Source organism: Schistocerca serialis, chromosome 3 (genome assembly GCF_023864345.2).
Source record: "Schistocerca serialis cubense isolate TAMUIC-IGC-003099 chromosome 3, iqSchSeri2.2, whole genome shotgun sequence".
NCBI classification, from domain to species: domain Eukaryota; kingdom Metazoa; phylum Arthropoda; class Insecta; order Orthoptera; family Acrididae; genus Schistocerca; species Schistocerca serialis.
The window spans coordinates 304417481-304439561 of NC_064640.1; the positions used below are offsets into that span (position 1 = coordinate 304417481).

At 42.7% G+C, this 22081-nt stretch overlaps 1 protein-coding gene across 1 annotated transcript in view; it reads left to right on the forward strand.

Annotated features, from left to right (window-relative positions):
- Nucleotides 1-22081, forward strand: part of LOC126470797 (nicolin-1-like) — a 212500-nt gene that overhangs the window by 102382 nt on the left and 88037 nt on the right. Inside the window, exon 3 of the mRNA XM_050098808.1 lies at nucleotides 11546-11770. Coding sequence (XP_049954765.1) covers nucleotides 11546-11770 — 225 coding nt within the window. The remainder of the gene's footprint in view (nucleotides 1-11545; nucleotides 11771-22081) is intronic.

Here is a 22081-nt window from a genome sequence, read left to right on the forward strand (position 1 = left end):
TGCCATATTTAGATATTGCATTACTCCCACTTCGAGGCTTGAAGTAAGTTCCAAAGTAGTAACTGTGGTACATGGATAACTGTGCATCCCATTTCAGTAGAGTATTCCTTATGTCATAATAAGAGGGAGACAGCCAGGCAACCAGATGACCTGTCCTGTTTTAAATGACATTGGGATGAATATGGTACGAGTGTGGACCTCAGGTCTCACTTATCGTTTAAACATACAAGTATTTGTTTTTTATTTTCTTTCCTCTTTCTTCAGTAAAAACATTTTATTCAGAAATATACATGGAAACAGTGAACTCTATATGTTTATGCACACAGAAAATAGGATTCTTAATGTTAATATTTTGGAAATATATGATTTTCAATACACGTTTTTATTGATGCTCTAAAATACTTCATAATTGCAAGAAAATAATAATCTACCAATAATTCCTAGCAAGTAATAATTTGCTACTGTCAGTAGATAAATTTTTACTTTTTATGATAAGCTTAAAAGCCATTATTTCTCGCAATACGTAAATACGCTCCACACATCTCTTATTTTGGAATTACAGCCACGTTTCCTGCATTTTGTGACATCCCTTGCCTCAACAAATGTTGGTAGTTCGCCAACATTGGAAAACCTAACTTCTGAAACTAGTTGAAACGCAGCTCTTCTTGAATTTTTTCACATTTCCTACATATCTACATCTTCAGTATCAGAGTAATTCACTGTACAAGGACGCCCTCTTCTTCCGGCTACTGTCCCATCTTAATGTTCTTATTGTTTACCAGTCAGTTTCATTAAGCTCATTAAGCCAATATTTAATCAAACACGAGACTTCGTCATCTTCCCAATCATATAATTCCGTAATGCTGTCATTAAGAGGAACTTCTAATTGTCATCAGTTAATATTTCATGCATTGCTGTAGTGTTTAGAAACAACGGTTATTTCAATATTCGATTGTCGAAAACCAAATTGAAATAAGCAGATATGCATTATGATCTAAGGTCCACGTACGAGAACCATCAGATAATGTGTTATTTCATAGTAACGAACAAAATTTGTGCAAATCTAAATTAATTCTCAACATCTAGAATAGTTATTGAACGTTAGGGAAAAAATACAGATTGCCAGTTTAATATTCAGGCATAATATTTATTTACTAAACTTTTCGATTTGTAGAAGTAACCATTTTCTGCATACCTTTAGCTGCAAACTAACACACGAATATTACCGTGCGAGTTGCTGCGTTCTGGTTTTAAAACTAAGAACTAGAAGGTCCACATTCGTGGACCATCGGTCCATGAGCGGGAAAATACGCCAAGTTTCAGAGAAAAAAAATAATGAATGGAGGTCCACAAGTGTGGAACGAGGGAACGAAGCGGTCAAAGTGAACAACTGATGACGATGTTGTAGGAGACAGAGAACTTGCTTTGATCGTGCGCGAGTGGAGAAGGAAATCAACCGTGCCATTTTCAAGTGAACCTTCACGCCTCTGTCTCGATTTAGTTCGAAAATCAAAGGAAATGTTTCATCAGGGTGCCTAGACAGTGGTCTGAACCCAACACCTCCCGAATACGAGTAGACTGTACCAATCTTTGCGACATCTCGATCGGTACAAGCCGAAGAATTTGACAACTGGTTAAACTATATACTTACACTATATGCTTGGAAGAAGTATCGCCAATAAGATGCAAATTTGTCAAGAGCTTCTCTCCTGGGGCATCAAGAGGATCGGAACATGATTGTAATACTGAAGTTCCCATGTAATACATGGCCTCCGATAGGCCGCTAGCGGTACCATACGACATCAGGCCACGATAATCTGAATAGGGAGACCCAATGATTCGATCGCGGACAGGATCGTCTAGAAAGTGACGTGCTGCTGTCCCTCTGACGAGCACTGTTATGCTTAGCGATTATAATTCACCATCTATTTTCGGACTTTACAGTTAGAGGCTTTTCGACATTAAAGCATTTCTTTTTCTTCGTGGATTTTTAGGCACGTAGTACTACATCCCACAAAGAACATGATACATCTTATTACTACAAATAAAATTTATTATTGTTCAACTACCCGCCGACGAGAGGTCTCTGGAGACGAAATACAAGCTCAGAACGAACAAGAATGGGTCACGAAGTAAACCGTCGCTTTTTCTTGAGGAATCAATCTACACTACTGGCCATTAAAATTGCTACACCATGAAGAAATGCAGATGATAAACGGGTATTCATTGGACAAATATATTATACTAGAACTGACATGTGATTACATTTTCACGCAATTTGGGTGCATAGATCCTGAGAAATCAGTACCCAGAACAACCACCTCTGGCCGTAATAACGGCCTTGATACGCCTTGGCATTCAGTCAAACAGAGCTTGGATGGCGTGTACAGGTACAGCTGCCCATGCAGCTTCAACACAATACCATTGTTCATCAAGAGTAGTGACTGGCGTATTGTGACGAGCCAGTTGCTCGGCCACCATTGACCAGACGTTTTCAATTGGTGAGAGATCTGGAGAATATGTTGGCCAGGGCAGCAGTCGAACATTTTCTGTATCCAGAACGACCCGTACAGGACCTGCAACATGCGGTCGTGCATTGTCCTGCTGAAATGTAGGGTTTTGCAAGGATCGAATGAAGGGTAGAGCCACGGGTCGTAACGCATCTGAAATGTAACGTCCACTGTTCAAAGTGCCGTCAATGCGAACAAGAGGTGACCGAGACGTGTAACCAATGGCACCCCATACCATCACGCCGGGTGATACGCCAGTATGGCGATGACGAATACACGATTCCAATGTGCGTTCACCGCGATGTCGCCAAACACGGATGTGACCATCATGATGCTGTAAACAGGACCTGGATTCATCCGAAAAAATGACGTTTTGCCATTCGTGCACCCAGGTTCGTCGTTGAGTACACCATCGAAGCCGCTCCTGTCTGTGATGCAGCGTCAAGGGTAACCACAGCCATGGTCTCTGAGCTGATAGTCCATGCTGCTGCAAACGTCGTCGAACTGTTCGTGCAGATGGTTGTTGTCTTGCAAACGTCCCCATCTGTTGACTCAGGGATCGAGACGTGGATGCACGATCCGTTACAGCCATGCGGATAAGATTCCTGTCATCTCGACTACTAGTGATACGAGGCCGTTGGGATCCAGCACAGCGTTCCGTATTACTCTCCTGAACCCACCTATTCCATATTCTGCTAACAGTCATTGGATCTCGACCAATGCGACCTGCAATGTCGCGATACGATAAACCGCAATCGCGATAGGCTACAATCCGACCTTTATCAAAGTCGGAAACGTGATGGTACGCATTTCTCCTCCTTACACGAGGTATCACAACAACGTTTCACCAGGCAACGCCGGTCAACTGCTGTTTGTGTATGAGCAATCGGTTGGAAACTTTCCTCATGTCAGCACGTTGTAGGTGTCGCTACCGGCGCCAACCTTGTGTGAATGCTCTGAAAAGCTAATCATTTGCATCTCACGGCATCTTCTTCCTGTCGGTTAAATTTCGCACCTGTAGCACGTCATCTTCGTGGTGCAGCAATTTTAATGGCCAGTAGTGTAGCATTCGCTGGAAGAGAAACCGACAGAGACCTAAACCTGGATGGCAGCTTAACGCTGTAGAGGTATAGTATTCTGAGACAAGTAATTTTAGACACGGTACGTGGATCGTAAGAATCGGAAAACTGCTGAACACTGGCTGTGAAAACTTGGCCTAGTTGTCTGTTTATAGGTATAATCGCGTCAGCTACTTATCACAGGGATATTTTACTTCACAACACTTTCTTTTTAAGAATTTCCCACAATATGCACTAAAAGAAATAGAACGTGTTACACTATTAATGCCTTCAATATCGCCAGTGTGACCGTGTTCAGAAATAAGTATGTAGACACCAAGAATAAAGAAGTTGAATGTTAAAAACATTTGTTTTATTTAAAACGCTTCAAGAGTTTTGACGTAAAAAAATTCGGAGGCATTGCCTTTCAGCACTCTCTCGTAGAAGCAGTCATGTCACTATGCTTCATGATATCTGTGTAGCAACGTGAGGACGCAAAATTAGGTGAGATGTCCCGTGTTAAGAATAAACTGCCTGTGTTCCTTATGGCCATTATTTCCAACGTGATTTAACCACGGCCGAGGAACTCAAGAAGTTATGGTATCCGTGGGTATTCTGCACACCTAACAGAATCGCATTTAAGCAGTGGAATCTATTCACTGGAGTAGTGCACAAGCCTAAAACGGGACGAAATAGAAAATAAATTTAATTAAGACAGTCTTGTCTCGGTAGATCGTGAACGTCTTACGTTGCCTTCATGTGTCCTTTAACAGTCGTCCACGTCAGACCATCATAAAATGGAATCGCGCTGGCAAAATTAAGTTCTTTACCATTTCTTTCTCATATTTAAAGTCCAGCGCTGTGCGATAAAAGCTGTAAAGCGCTATACAGGAAAGAAACAAAGTGTATAGCAAAAATTTTGAGACCTGCTAAGAGAAATTTTGAAAAGTCCCTTCTACATGATATTTAAGGAGACTTCCGGAAAACAACAACAAGAAATTTTTATAAAACTTTCAGTATTAAAGTAAAGAAGTAGCAGCCGCAAAGTCTATGTTTTAAAAGAGAAAACCACGCAATAGCTATAAATAATGAAGAGAACTGTGACTTGTTAGCGGAGTACTGTAAAAAGCTCCTAAATTCTGAGAAATGCGTGATATCTTTCAAGAACCTGAGAATATTATTCCAAATTCAAAACCACCAGATACTGAAATACAGAACATAATTAAACAACTCAAAGATAATGTTTCTGGAGAAGATTCAGTTGTAGAGATATAGAAAAATACCAACAATGATGTGATTGAAAAACTTTAGGGGGAAATTTGGTACAATGAGAAAATTCCAAAAGAATGGAAATGCACTCTCATACATCCTTTACACAAGAAATGAAATAAGGCAGATGTTTACAACCTTAGGGAAAACTCTTTAGCGACTGTTATGGACAAAATCCTATCCAAACCCTTCAAAATCGTTTGTAAGAGCAATTAGACCGCCAGTTCGGAGAATACCAAGGATATTTAGGAAGGGCCGTCGCTGCGTAGAGTAGATTATGAATTTGAAAGTAATAGGAAGGAACTAATGTATAAGGGGCAAAAATCTTGTCGTAACCTTTATAATCTTCGAGAAAGCCTACGACTCCGTATACAGAAAACACTTTTTAGTATACTAGAAGAATTTGGAACAGAAAAAACTGTCAGTTATTAAAAGAACAATTTTAAATAAAAACTGGTGTAAGGGAAGATGATGACCTACCCCACTGCCCTTCAACTACGTTTTGGGAAAGGTAATAAGGGAACGGAATTTTACAAGGAATCCTTTGAGTGTGAGGTCACAAGTGCAATTTTTAGTAAGGCTCATTTGGAAGTTTTGTGTGAACAATTCTGATAGGTAAAATATTAGCTACTAATGACTCACCATGTGCATCAGCAGAGCGACAGAAAATGAGTGTCTGGGAGGTGCAGAACCTTCTATGAGATGTATATATTATACTTCACAAAATGGACATCGTCAACAGTCAAGGAATATTCTAAACAAACCATCAACTTGCATCATGAACGCCGAATGAAGAATTGCGCATGACAGTGATCACAAAGGTTACCACCATCAAGACCGCAGGCGAACTCCTTGGGGGCTACAAACTATGCAGGACGTTCAGCTATGTGTCCACTCTTAAAGAATGAATATAGAATCATATTGGTGTAACGGACTGATGAGAACTGATGGAATGTGATGGCATACAATTGATTGCGAACGTCTGTCGAGGTGCTTATTGTGAAACTGGCTATCCCTTAAGGCGCAGCTGCAGATAGTGCTATAATATGTTTTATAGACACGAAAAAGCAAACATCCAGAGCCTGAATCTGTCCAGTGGTGCCAGGTGATATGAATTACAATGTCACACACCTTTCGGAAGCGGTAGTTTGCTCTAAAGGAGTATGATTTTTATATGCAAACCAGTAATGAAGCAAAAGTTTGTTATTTTCATCAGCTATTGGCCAAAAGCAGTACTCATACCATAGCTGTAGTTCTCTTAAGCCCATTTTCCCACTCTTGCTTGCTGTGACGTAAATATGCCCTTGTGCCCTTGCAAGATCACACTCGCGAGAAAGAATCGTAGGGGACAGAGCACCTCCAACCTCTCGCAGCACGATAAATAACTTTCCAGATAGTTTACCATCCAGATTATTAGTCGGCGAACTTGTATACGAATGTGTAAGCCATTGATGTTAGTTGATCTTGATACAACTCTCTTGGTACCTTTAATTCCCAGGGCTCCTTTCATACGCGTGTCCTCTGCAAATCCCGAATGATTAGAGTTGAAAAGAATTCCGTACTGAACGATGGGACATATTTGTTTATCACATCTACAAATTGTCGGGCTGAGTCAACAGTTTGCTGTGCGTCGCCAAGTTTTTGTTTGAAATTTCTTTATCTTACGTCCTCCTGTTCTGTAGCACTGTTTGAAGATATGCAATCATCCACCGCCGCTTCCCTTGAAATCACTGTAATGTATGTCGCACGCAGTTTGACATATATAACATAGTAGGTCACGATCATGAGCATCGTGTAAATTGTATCGAGAATCCTTGAAACGCCGAAACACCAGTTTTTATAACAAGTACGTCTTGTTCTTCCTTGAAGATCCGTAGTTTTTCATATGCACTACACGGTCATATTGCTGCGGACTTATTCAAAATCTGTGCGATGTTCCATATACATGATTACGCTTAGTGCCCGCTCCTTGGACAACGATTATTCTTTACTACGTTTTACTAGAGACAGAATTTCTGGCTCCCTGTCCGACAACGATGATGATCTACATGGCTCGACACCTGTTTCAATATCACTTTCACATGTTAAGCACGTATCATCATCATTGTAATCGTCATGTACATTGTCCAGTCGAGCATATACGACACAATACATCCCACTGACTCATCTTGCAGAAACGCTAATATTTTATCTGCCACTTCTTTATCTCTCTGCGAAATTTCTTGTGTTCGTTTCTGACGAAATTTCGACATCGAAAGCTGTTGTAGATATAATGCAATGTTTGCTTTATTTATCGTTTTACACTTTGTGAGTTAATCGTCGACTAAGCAGTTCAGCTATGCTCCGTAGCCTCATGCTGTGCTCATAATTGGATACCTCCAGTCCCGCCCCGTATTGACACTATCGGCCAACGTTGTGGTTGCATGGTAGACTATACACTATGTGATCAAAAGTATCCGGACATCCCCAAAACATACATTTTTCGTATTAGGTTCATTGTGCTGCTACCTACTGCCAGGTACTCCATATCAGCCACATCAGTAGTCATTAAACATGGTGAGAGAGCAGAATGGGGCGCTCCGCGAAACTCACGGACTTCGACGTGGTCAGGTGATTAGGTGTCACTTGTGTCATACGTATGTACGCGAGATTTCCACACTCCTAAACATCCCTAGGTCTACTGTTTCCGATGTGACAGTGAAGTGGAAACGTGAAGGGACACGTACAGCACAAAAGCGTACAGGCCGACCTCGTGTGTTGACTGACAGAGATTGCCGACAGTTGAAGAGGGTCGTAATGTGTAATAGGCAGACATCTATCCAGACCATTACACAGGAATTCCAAACTGCATCAGGATCCACTGCAAGTGCTATGACAGTTAGGCGGGAAGTGAGAAAACTTCGATTTCATGGTCGAGCAGCTGCTCATAAGCCACACATTACGTAGGTAAATGCCAAACGACGCCTCGCTTGGTGTAAGGAACGTAAACATTGGACAATTGAAAGTGAAAAAACGTTGTGTGGAGTGACGAATTACGGTACACAATGTGGCGATCCGATCGCAGGGTGTGGGTATGGCGAATGCCCGGTGAACGTCATCTGCCAGCGTGTGTAGTGGTGTTATGTTGTGGTAGTGTTTTTCATGAATGTTGTTTTGCGTGGCACTATCACAGCACAGGCCTACATTGATGTTTCAGACACCTTCTTGCTTCCCACTGTTGAAGAGCAATTCGGGGATGGCGATTGCATCTGTCAACACGTCAAACCTGTTCATAATGCACGGCCTATGACGCAGTGGTTACACGACAATAACATCCCTGTAATGGACTAGCCTGCACAGACTCCTGACCTGAATCCAATAGAACACCTTTGGAATGTTTTGGAACGTCGACTTCATGCCAGGCCTCACCGACCGCGGTCGATAACTCTCCTCAGTGCAGCACTCCGTAAAAAATGCGCTGCCATTCCCCAAGAAACCTTCCAGCACCTGACTGATGATATGCCTGCGAGAGTGGAAGCTGTCATCAAGACTAATGGTGGGCCACCACCATACTTAATTCCAGCATTACCGATGAAGGGCGCCACGAACTTGTAAGTCATTTTCAGCCAGGTGTCCAGATACTTTTGATCAGATAGTGTATGTGGGTCGTGGAATGCCGTTAATATCATTGACCTTTTGCGGCCTCTCACTCAATCGGACCCTTCTTAGATTTCAAGAGAAAGGGTTCCATGAAATAAGGTTGAGATCCTCGAACTCAACTATCTAGCTTCTGCAGATGATTTAGCAACAGTTCTCGACAACTTTGATACAGCAGCTGAGCAAATCAACCTGTTGAAAGAGACGGCTGGATTAAAAATCTCTTTCACGAAGACACAATTCGTAAAGAGCATTAAGAATACTCCAAAATAATTAAGCAGAATATTCAGTAGAATCAACAAAGTGAATTAATTTAATTACTTAGCGAAAGTAATGCAGCCAAACGATCAAGATAAAGAAACAAACAAGAATAGAGCCCATAAAATGGAAATTGCTTGTCATTTAATGAAGAATATTTACAACAAAAAGTCATTCTTAGTAAAAATAAAAAACCAGCATTACAACACTGTCATAAAAACGAGGTGTCTTCATGAAATATAATGCTTAGTTCTCAACAAAAGTGTGGAACTGAAGTGTTGGAGGAAAAAGAGAGGAAGATACTACGGAAAATACTCGGTCCAAGAAAAGTTGGTAATACGTGGATGAGAAGAAATAATGAAGAAATTTTCACTCAAACATAAAAAAACATCTAATGTTCTCAGGGAAAGGAGAATTTCTTTTTATGGCCATTTAGTTCGAATGAGCTCGGAATGAGCGACTAAAAACCATTTGATCACTTCGACAAAGAGCTCAAAACGCATGTTGTTGTTGTTGTGGTCTTCAGTCCTGAGACTGGTTTGATGCAGCTCTCCATTCTACTCTATCCTGTGCAAGCTTTTTCATCTCCCAGTACCTACTGCAACCTACATCCTTCTGAATCTGCTTAGTGTATTCATCTCTTGGTCTCCCTCTACGATTTTTACCCTCCACGCTGCCCTCCAATACTAAATTGGTGATCCCTTGATGCCTCAGAACATGTCCTACCAACCGCATATCATTTGGTTTAGGGAAGTGAAAAAGGACTTGGCAGAAATCAACGTTACGAAAGCAGAAAATCTAAACTGGCCTACTTTCGAAACAAAATTAGGACGTTCCTGGGTTTTCAAGAAAAGGGCAGAAGGCGCATAACTGTATGGACAGGTGAAAGAAGAGAAGGACACAGTGAAAGAATGAAGAAATACTGGAAAGACCGAAGAACAGCAAAGAGGGCTACATCACGAGGAAGTTACTTCGCGTGGTCCACAGATGGGCGAAATCAAAGGAGGAAGAAAGAATAGTATGTGGAGAAACAGTTGACTCATAACAAGTTTGTGTACTTGTAAATGGTCCATAGCACACTGAAATTAAGCATTAGCGTTTTTCATCTCCTCCTTCCAATCTGAGGAAGCTATGATGAACTGTGAACTGTACCCTGAATCAACAAATCGTTGTTGGCTAGAAGATTCAGAGGGGAGGGATGGGTTTAGCTTCCTAATTAGGAAAGGTTTTCTTCCCCCGCGCATAATAGCCTGTTTCATGGCGGTGTGGAGCAGTAATGCCTAAAGTGGATCCGTTGAGTGTAGGTGACTGTAATGGGAGTGTGGCTATGCCCTGTTTCGCGTTTTATAAACTGTCGTTACCGTACTTGTCTTGGAAGAACATCCAGTCACCGTTAGTGATTTCCCTAAATCGCTCCAGGCAAATGCCGGGATGGTTCCTTGCAAAGGGCACGGCCAGCTTCCTTCCCCGTCCTTCCCTAATCCGATGAGACCGATGACCTCGCTGTCTGGTCTCCTTCCCCAAACAAACCAACCAACCAACCAGTCACCGTTATAGTTGTTACACCCTTTTCTCTTCCTTTGTTCGTCAATCAAATTAATGACGCCAACAGCGTGCCTTCGCATTTTCTGCTGTCGCTTTCTACGGTTATGCAACCAAATGACAGCGAGCTGCTTTCACAGAGAACACGGTTTTATCTTGTAATTTGACCAAGATTACTTGTTAGTTCCCGCATTAACCGCACCAACACTTCGCAAATAATATTCAAGTATGTTGTAACGACAGTGAAGTGCACTGCAGTTGTTGTAAGAGACTTGAGCTGTATTTCCTACTTTGGATTCGTACTGTAAGTTTTTGGCGATGGAAAAATGATCGCAGGTGTTTATTAAAACATTTCAAACAATATGATGCGGCCACAATGAGACAACAAATAGCAGTCAAACTGTTTATCAGCATGATAGTACTCCAGTCCACAAAACAATGACAGTTACATCATAGTTTTCACATATCTGCTGGACTTTCCTGCTCACTGTCCCGATCCCAACCCCACTGGGCAAACTACAGCGTCGATTGCGTATCAACTTCTCAGGAAATCCCAGTAACAACTATTTCCTGCACTTAAAGAGGAATGGAAATTAATTCTCCCCATTAGTGTAGAAAAGCTTCGTGGAATGTCTTCTCTGAGGTTCAAACGCTGTATTAGATGCAAAAGCAAGTCCCACACTTTAATAATTCTAAATGAATGAACAGCAGTGAGTGTCTGGACGCTTTTAGCCACATATAGTTATTTATTTTTATCATTTCAAAGAACATTTAAAGCGTGTCAGTCACCACAAGCGTCTGTTCTTAAAGCTGTAATAATTCATGTTGACAGCCTACCAAATAAATTTCGCTGACAAATTAGCCATTAAAAACTGTGATTACTGTCCCTCCTTACCCAAGGAACTGTCAGAAACACGTCTTTCACAATTTGCATTTTCAAACTGGCGATACCGCAGTAATAAAACAGATATCAATGCAATAACGCTACTTTTCTTCCACTACTTACAGGTCATGAATACTTAGAGCATTACTTACTATCATGCGCCTTGGCTAAATTTGACTGTGTTTATAGACTTTGACACTTTTTGATTATTTTCTGTAATGAGTAATATAGTCATAGAGACATAGAACTAATTAAAAATCCGTGTAATATATTTCTAATGCAGTTGCCTATTGTCTCATCAGTTTTGTTTTATGAAACTAATGATGTAATGAAATGATAAAATACGTGAAATGACATTTGACAATAACCATATCACCTTGTTGTTACAGGTTGGTGAATTAGTATTCCGAAACTATTACACTGCTTGGTTGACTGTCCTAGTTCGAACAGCAGTTAGTGCAGATGCGAATGCAACAAATGCGTCCTCATCGGCTGCCTCAGCAGCCAAAGATGATTCAGCAGAATGGCAAGTTGGAATTCCACAAAGAATTCTCATGCCAAATCCTCACCTTGAACCTGGAAGTCATGACCTATTTTCAATCCCGGCTACTGAAGTAAGTGTTTACATTTCTGTCAAAATTACTTATTATGGCCTATCACTCATTTAAGCTACTGCAGTAATTTGTAATGTGCACTACATACGTTTCATTGCAGAGTTATTTATGTGCATGAAGCTCGTTTGTTAGCGGTGCAACCTTACTACTTCACAAGTGAGATGGTTTATGTGATTTTCTGCTATGGTTTAGCAAGTAGAAGTAGCCTTTGACTCCATACTCTCTACGCTGAAAAATATTCATGTCGCACAGTGCCGTCTAATAAGCTGTACGGTCGACTTGTCCAGAGTATTATAGACACAGTTCTCTAGCACTACGAAAGGTTAACGCCGGAACGCCTCGCTGAGTGTGGGGGACTGATGACCTTAGCTGTTTAGTCCCCCTTAAACATCCCAACAACCACCACCACCTCGCTGAGTGTGTTCGCTTGAATGTAGGAGTATGTGTTACATTCAGTGGACGGAAATCTTGGGACCAGTGTGTGAGATCAGCAGCAGAGGAAGGATTGAGTCATCCTCTTATCTGGGCGGTACTTCCATGAACACCTGCTGTATCCATTTCATCTCCGCGCGTCGAGGCCCTTAGGCCACAAGATCACCGTGGCACTTTGCAGTTGTCGCAATGTCTCTTGCAAAAGTGTGGCGCAGATCAACTGTTTACGTCTAAGACTTTACTTAATGAGGAGGCGGAGTACAAAAGAGATGATAATGAGAATTTTTATAGAATATGCAGAAGGTGCACAAAAATATGGAACACAAAAAACACTGCACATTACCATGTCCAATACGGCGAACGTAACCGTTGGCATTAAAAACAACCTCCAGTCGTCTCGGAAAAGATAAATACGGGTCCTGTATGGTTTTAAAGGAAATATAATACTGTTCTTCCTGCGAAATAGTGGCAATATCAGGTAACGACGATGCAGGTGGATAGGGACCGCGTACCCTTCGCTCCAAAGTAGACAACAAAGACTCAATAATGTTGAAATCTAGTGACTATGGTGACCAGCGGAGATGTGACAATTTATGCTCATGCTCAGAAAACCAGTCCTGAACAATGCGAGCTACGTGAAAATGGATGGTCCAAATGGCTCTGAGCACTATGGGACTTAACTGCTGAGGTCATCAGTCCCCTAGAACTCAGAACTACTTAAACCTAACTAACCTAAGGACATCACACACATCCATGCCCGAGGCAGGATCGAACCTGCGCCGTACCGGTCGCGCGGTTCCAGACTGTAGCGCCTAGAACCTCTCGGCCACTTCGGCCGGCGTGAAAAGGGACCCTGGCGTCTTGGAACACAGAATCACCACACGGGAACAAATACTGTACTGTGGAATGACCTGATCAGCCAAAATGCTCTCATAATTCTTGGTAGTAATGCGATCTTGCAGACTAATCACGATATGGCTGCCCAAATCATCACCAAACCTCCCCCATGTTTCATTTTTGGAACGTGAACGCGGCTAGAAGTTGGTAACAATGTGAAACAAGGCTCATCCGACCAAATGACTTTCTTCCATTGCTTCATAGTGCCGGTTGTGTGGCTTCGGCAACACATTTTACTGTTACGGTTATTCACATAATTGATGAGTGGTTTTGGTTTCAGTTCGCCCTGCAATTTCCTGCTCATAGAGCACCCTTCGTGTTCTTTTGTTGCTGACAGGGTTCGCGAGTGCGACATTCAGTTCTGCAGCGCCTTTGCATCTGCAGGCCTCTTATTTTTCGTCACAGTGCTCTTCACTGACCGTCTGTCAGTCCTCCTCTCTTCGATACCGTTCCTCTTGAAAGACCAACACTTCAGGTCTTGGTTCCTGAAGCACCAATTATAAGAACATCAACAATTTTTCCGCATACGAAATCACGTAGCTCCGACATAATACACTCACAATGACCCTGACTGATGACTGACACTTGCAACGTATGAAGGACGTTTCACAGGTGCCGTTCGTGGTCAGGTACAACAGCGCAACCTGCAGGCTCGGCTAGCATCCGTGTTTACGTTCAAGCAAGAATTTCTCGCGGTGTTTCCATATTTTTGTTCAACTCCTGTGTGAGACGACGCAGTCACCCAAAGAGAATATCAACATTATTTCTCAACGTTCTGTCAAGTGTCCTTGGTGATAGATTAACATGAGCATCCGTATCACCACAGAGAGTCTCGTTATGGGGACTCTGGTCATACAACTCCAACTACGTGCAGAAACTTTGGGATTACGTCTTAAATGCAAATGTGTGGCAATAGCCGATCAAATTCAAAGAGATTGTAATTTTTTACGCTGGAAGGTGGAGGGCTGCATTGTCACAGATAGAGTTTACATCGAGCCCCTCAGCACTTGGAGCCCCTCTCGTTAGTGAAGTTTCACAAAGTATGCTTTTCGGTGCACATGATTATTAGTCTAATTTTTCATGCTTTGATTAGGACGACCGTCCCTCAAAATATTCGTCAATATTTTTTAACATCCTATATAGGGTTTAAGGGGACCATGAAACACCTACACAGCAATAAGAGATCAATAGCTAATAAATAAGCATATCGCTAGGTTATTAATTTACAGTAGCTTGAGGAAGTTGGAATCAAGAATGCTGAAGAAGTGAGTAGTTCACTTATGAGTTATGACTCATTTTAATGTTTCTCGCACTAACAGTTAACATCGTTGAAACTGCTGTCCATCCATATGTAATCAGCAGAAGAGATCATAGCTTTCAGGTACTTTCTTAAGGGACGTCTCAAAACTCTAGGCAAATGTACCGCTATCTACCAGATGACTGTTTATGTGGAAAGTACATCGAGCGTCACATCGACAAGTGTGATGTAGTGTTGAACACGCTAACCTGAAACATATGTGTCTACTTCTTTCCATCGATCTAGAGGAACGGTACATTGTTATAAATCTGGAGGAACGTCCATAGGACGATGCGATATTGGTGTACTTGTACGAGACGGAAGTCAGTTGCGTGGTCGGTTGTTCGGGGGAGGGGGCCAAACAGCGAGGTTATCGGTCCGATAGAATTAGGGAAGGATGTCGGCTGTGCCTTTCCAAACAAACCATCCCGACATTTGCCTGAAGTGATGTAGGGAAATCACGGAAAACCTAAATCAGGAAGGCCGGACGCAAGATTGAACCGTCGCCCTCCCGGATACGAGTCCAGTGTGCTAACCACTGCGCCACCTCGCTCGGTACGGAGGTCGGTAACAATAAATGTGTTTATAGCTGGTTCTAACGATTAGTGGACAGAAAGAAAATTATTACTGTGCCAAGCCACTGTCTACTGTCAACAAGCGTAACGATCGATAAATCTGGCCAGTGCGACAGGTGATGGCAAAATCTTGTTAAGATTGCTATCGGAGGAATTGGGGATCAGCAAGGACAAGGTTAACGTCATCGCACATGAAGATTTGAAGAAATGAAATACCTGTTCCCGAATGCTGACGCACAGAGTGACTTACGAGCAGAAGAATGGAAGCTGCTGGAGATTTCTTCAACATCTGTTGCCTGATTCACGTTTTCTGCAAAACAAATCTTCACAGGGAATGAGATTTGGCGCTCTCACTTCCATTTGGAGTAGGGCCGCTAACATTCACACAGGGAGCAGCTGTCAACACCTCATTTTGATGAAATTCTAAAGACGTCTGTCATCAGTGCTTCGACTGGTTTCAAAAGAAGCCTCCCCTAACAGTTTCCAGCAGCTTTATAAACATTGTTAATTGCGTATTGTGGTCTATGAGGATTATCTCATACATCTACTTCCATACTCCTCAGGGCACCGTATGGTATGTGGCGGAGGGTACCTTTTACCACACCTAGTTATTTCCTTTCCTGTTCCACTCGCAAACAGAGCGAGGGAAAAACGACTGTCTATGTGCCTCCGTATAGCCCTAATATATCATATTTTATCTTCGCGGTCCTTACGTGAAATGTACGTTGGCAGCAGTAGATTTATTCTACAGTCAGCTTCAAATTCTAGTTCTCTAAACTTTCTCAATAGTGTTCCACAAAAAGAACGTCGCCTCACATCTAGAAATTTCCACTTGAGTTCACGAAACATCTCAGTAATACTGGCGTGATGATCGAAGCTATTGGTAATAAACACAGCAGCCCGCCTCTGAATTGCTTCAATGTCTTTCTTTAATCTGTCCTAGCGGGGATCCCAAACACTCCTGCACTACTCAAGAATGGATTGCATCAGTGCTCTATACGCGGTGTCCTTTACAGATGAACCATGCTTACCTAAAATCCTCCCAATAAACCGGAGTCGACCATTCGCCATCCCTATTCTTGTCTTTGCAACATTACGTCTAGATATTTAACGGACGTGAATCTGTCAAGAACTACACTACTACAACTGCATCTACATCGATACTTTGCAATCCACCACACGGCGCGTGGCGGAGTGTACCCCGTACCACTACTAGTTATTTTCTTTCCCTGTTCCACTCGCAAATACAACGAGGGAAAAAGGACTGCCTGTATGCCTCCGCATGGGCTCTAATTTCTCGTACCTTATCTTCGTGTCCTTACGCACAGTGTACATTGGAGGCAACAGAAGCGTTCTACACTCATTTTTAAATGACGGTACTCTAAATTTTCTCAGTAGCGTTACAGAATGTCGCCTTACCTACATATGAGTAGCCAAAGCATCTCTGTAACACTTGCATGCTGCTCTAACCTAACAGTAAGAAAGCTATCACTCCGCCTCTGAAATGCTTCGATGTCTTCCCTTAATCCGACGTGGTACGAATCCCAAACACTCCGAGCAATACTTAAGAATAGGTTGCACTAGCGTTCCATTTGCGGGCTCCTTTACAGACGAACCACACTTTTTAAAAATTCTCCCAATAAACCGAAGTCGACCATTCCTACCACAATTCTCACACGTTCGTCCTATTTCATATCACTTTACAACGTCACGCTCAGATATTTCAACGACGTGATTGTGTCAAGCAGGACACTACTAATGCTGTATCCGAACATTACGGATTTGTTTTCCCTACTCATCCACATTAACTTACATTTTTCTACATTTAGAGCTAGCTGCCATTCATCACACCAACTGGAAATTTTGTCTAAGTCATTTTGTATCCTCCTACAGTCACTCAACTTCGACACTTTACCGTGCACTATCGCATCATCAGTAAACAAGCGCAGATTGCTACCCATCCGGTCCGCCAAGTCAGTTACGTGTATGGGGAATAATAGAGGTCCTATCACACTTCGTATCGTATTTTATGAACACACATCGTCGAGGACAACATTGACAAGAATGATAACATGACTATCGCAAAAGACTGTCATTGTGAATCTGCGAGCAGAGGGAGCTGCCTCGAAATTTTCCTTTTAGGTGCGATTGTGCCGCTCCAGTGTTCGTCTTCTTGTTTCCAGCTCAAAGTGATGCTCCCAGGTTTCGTCATCTGTAACGATCCATGACAGAAAGGCCTCTCCACTGGCCACAGATTGTTCCAACATTTTAAATGAAATAGATATTCTTTAAATCTTGTTGTCTGTTGTGAGTACTCGTGGAACCCAGCTTGAGCACACTCTGAATATCAAAGAATCTCAATCAATGCACACGCACTTCCAATGTTCACCGATAGCTGTAGAGCCAATTTTAAAGCTGTCATGCGCCGATATGCAGGAATAATGGTATCCGCGCGATTGATTATTTGGGGAGCCGTGGCTGGGACAGGAAGTCCCTAACATGGCCAATCACGGAACTGATTTCTGCACTTCCTGGCTCTTTAACTTTCTTTATCCACGTTCAGCAGTACTCCTATCAACTGCATCGTCACCACAGACCACATACGGACGTTTCTGGATATTCACAACCGTTGCTTTCTCCGCAATCAGGAATTCAATTACATCACATTGCTTTCAACGAATATCTAGCGTAGACGCCATTTTAATGGTTCGCTACGGCCCTGCTATACGTCGTAATTGCTCTAGACTTTGCACGCTTCTAGAAGAAACGTGAAATTTGAACCACCTAAAAGGACGTTTTCGTATATATCATGTGGTTATAATTGATGTGTAGCTACTCACAGAGGTCCACTGTGGACTGTAATTATCGTATGGCAGCGAAACTTGTTAGTTATGCTAATGCGTTAAAGCGGTACCGATTTACGCTGAAAAAAACTAGTTCCAATTATGGTCACAAGATGAAAATCTGACGCTGTATATGCAAGAAAGACTTATAGAAATAATTTCCATATGTACCATATTGTATTACCTGTGTTGTTAAAATTAACTATGCAATGTTCCTGTTATGTATGAGGCGGAACTATGGGCCTCATAGAAAAAGGGTGACCCGACTGAGTCACGCAGCTTGACTCTTAGTATGATCACGAGGTGTGGCCATTAATTGCAGGCGTTGATCACTGAGGCTGACGTGAGGATCAATGAACTATACTTGACGGGATGTATCTGGAACATCTTATGTGATTAGAAGTTAGTAGACAGGAATACAATTAAATACTTAACTTTAATTCAGCATCAGCGGTGAACGTCGATCTTGACTTTGTACAATAATATTTACAAGTGCAGTTATAGACTGAACTGCGAACACTCTTTACAATTCTGATTGCTTCACACATATAGATCAATTGTCAATGCATAAACTGTATGTGGCGCCTGGCTAGGTCGTAGCTACTGACTTAGCTGAAGGCGTTGCTAACTAGCCTCTCTGCAGATGAGATCTCTGACACTATAACGAGTGAACCATTGCTATTAAAGTCGGCTGTAGAACTGGGCAGTGCGCTAGCTTTTCTCGTAAGACCAGCCGAGGGGCGGCGCTCGGTCTGCTATCGTCGACAGTGGCGACTCGCGGGTCTTCGGTGTACTGACGGACCGCGGCTGATTTGAAGCCTGCAACCTGGTCAGTGTGGTGCCTTGCGGTGACACCACAGTTCCTTCTGATATGCATGCATACATGTCCGAAGGAATGTTGCATCATTCTTCTTAGCAACACAGACAATGTAACAACGTATTTATCCACCGATACCAGGCAGCGACACTCAATTGAAATGTTCTCCGCTCTACGGGACTTTCATAATGTGTGTACGAGTACAGGTTGTGACGCAGGAACGACGAATATGGAAGTGAGTTGTGCACGGATAGCCAAAGCGGTTAAGGTGAGTGCTCGCATAAAGCCGGAAATCCGGATTTGAGTCCCGGTCCGGCACAGATTTTTATTGTCGTCATTCCCTTATGGATGGTCGTATTCGCAACTGCGAATACATTTCATGTGCTTCCATATGTGATGGATTATGAGCTGAACAAATTCTGAAGGTGGCAGGGGTAGAATACAGGGAGCGAAAGGCTATTTACAATTTGTACAGAAACCAGATGGCAGTTATAAGAGTCGAGGGACATGAAAGGGAAGCAGTGGTTGGGAAGGGAGTGAGACAGGGTTGTAGCCTATCCCCGATGTTATTCAATCTGTATATTGAGCAAGCAGTAAAGGAAACAAAAGAAAAGTTCGGAGTAGGTATTAAAATCCATGAAGAACAAATAAAAACATTGAGGTTCGCCGATGACATTGTAATTCTGTCAGAGACAGCAAAGGACTTGGAAGATCAGCTGAACGGAATGGACAGTGTCTTGAAAGGAGGGTATAAGATGAACATCAACAAAAGCAAAACGAGGATAATGGAATGTAGTCGAATTAAGTCGGGTGATGTTGAGGGAATTAGATTGGGAAATGAGATGCTTAAAGTAGTAAAGGAGTTTTGCTATTTGGGGAGAAAAATAACTGATGATGGTCGAAGTAGAGAGGATATAAAATGTAGACTGGCAATGGGAAGGAAAGCGTTTCTGAAGAAGAGAAATTTGTTAACATCGAGTATATGTTTAAGTGTCAGGAAGTAGTTTCTGAAAGTATTTGTATGGAGTGTAGCCATGCATGGAAGTGAAACGTGGACAATAAATAGTTTGGGCAAGAAGAGAATAGAAGCTTTCGAAATGTGGTGCTACAGAAGAATGCTGAAGATTAGATGGGTAGATCACATAACTAATGAGGAGGTATTGAATAGAATTGGGGAGAAGAGGAGCTTGTGGCACAACTTGACTAGAAGAAGGGTTTGGTTGGTAGGACATGTTCTGACACATCGAGGGATCACCAATTTAGTATTGGAGGGCAGCGTGGAGGGTAAAAATCGTAGAGGGAGACCAAGAGATGAATACACTAAGCAGATTCAGAAGGATGTAGGCTGCAGTAGATTCTGGGAGATGAGGAAGCTTGCACAGGATAGAGTAGCATGGAGAGCTCCATCAAACCAGTCTCAGGACTGAAGACCACAACAACAACAACAACAATGAACTGGACGCGGAAAGAAAATGTCAAACAAGTGAGACGAGATGCTGCATCCTTAAAACGATGTGATCAACAGTTGCTCAGCCGGCCAGTGTGGCCGAGCGGTCCTAGGCGCTTCAGTCTGGAACCGCGTGACCGCTACAGTCGCAGGTTCGAATCCTGCCTTCGGCATGAATGTGTGTGATGCCATTAGGTTAGTTAGGTTTAAGTAGTTCTAAGTTCTAGGGGACTGATGACCTCAGATGTTAAGTCCCATAGTGCTCAGAGCCATTTGAACCATTTGAACAATTGCTCGCAGCAGTTCCGGTAGAATCTGAGCAACGTGCTCATGTCTAATGGCCTTCACATCTGTTAGAAACCGAATGTGTCCCTGGTAAACGAGTTCTTTTAGATATCCTCAGAGCCAAAAGTCATATAGATTCAGATCAGGTGGTCTTGCAGGTCATGCATGTGCAATACCTCTGGAGATAACAGGTTTGTGGAAGGTTATATTAAGCAGATCTTTCACTGGGCGAGCGACATGAGATGTTGCTCTATATTGCGCGAGAACAGTGGTGTCCACACAGTTGCGTTCTTCCAAAGCAGGAATCAGATGTTTTACAACGAGGCCTCGATAACATACAGACATTACGATACACCTCAAAGGTCTTCTGGGTGTATTTTCTTCGAGTAAGAGCGGATCGAGAATAAAGATGCTTCTGAATCCACACCACACAGTCACAGACGACGACTGCAATGACTATTCGTGCACAACACGCGGTTTAACAGCATCCCCGATTCGGCAGTTCTGTGTATTCACTGCACCCTATACTGTGAAATGTGGCTCGTAATTCCACAGAATACTGCCCGGCCACATGTCAACTTCGATCCGAACCAGAAACCGAAGAGCAAATTCAGAACGTTGCTGTGGTTCATGCGCCGTCTGTGTACCAGTGTAACCGTGGGATGGACAATTCTCGTGACACTGCACGAGCGCTAGCGCTACCCGGAGCACGTGCTGCATGGTCAGTTACAGCAACAACAACCTCATCAGTAACTTCCACACTAATAGGACGCCTTCCTCTTCCAGGTGCCACACCAAGCTCACCCGTTTTGGAACTATCTTCTTTAAACCATTTAATGGCCTTGGGTCTCTCTTCAGACCTTTCACTCGACGCTACTCTCTCAGTGCTGCACTGTAATTGCGGCCGTTCACATAGAACAGTTTCACTAACAGCGCATGGCCTCTCTTCTCGACAGCCGTACTGATCATTCACGTTATAGCTTCTCAAATGACAGTGTGGATGCCATATCCTCATACAAACAATATACAGCCCCTGATGGCCAAAACTGGAACAACTTTTTTTCAGCGTTAATCGGTTCCGCATTGACGCATTAGCATAGCGACCAAGTTTCGCTGCTGTATTGTAATTACAGTCTACACTAGACTTCCTTGAGTAGCTGCACTTTAATTAAGCACCCAGTACTATAAATTTGCGACGAACGCCCTGCTAATCCCGTAGTTTGCAGTGGCCTTATCACAATCGATGCTATTTACTTCTCTCGATGTAAAGGACTCCCATATTTGCAGATCTGTAATAGGAGGCATTATAAGTCTGTCACTTGTTTCATTCTAGAACAAATGCTGTGGTGGCCAGGCTTTCCACGCCTGCAAGTTCTTAACGGTCTGAGCTGCAATCTTACTAGATAAGGCAGATGACGCACAAAATTCCTGTGACGTCTGACGCATAGCCGGTACATACACATGCTGATCGTGAAACTGACTACCGAGGAGTAGATGGTGTTCTAGTTTATCTTGATCACGAACAGAGGTATTCACTAATCTGCCGACCCAGTTCGTATCAGCTTGTGCGTGATCTTGGTATCTTTCACAACGGTAAATAGTATGTGCTCAGTGTACTTACGCTGTTCGTCAAGTTGCACTACTCATTGCTTGTCCAGTACTTCCTGCTGCTATTAAATTCAGGACTGCGTTCCTGCTAGTCTTACCTTTTAGCAGTG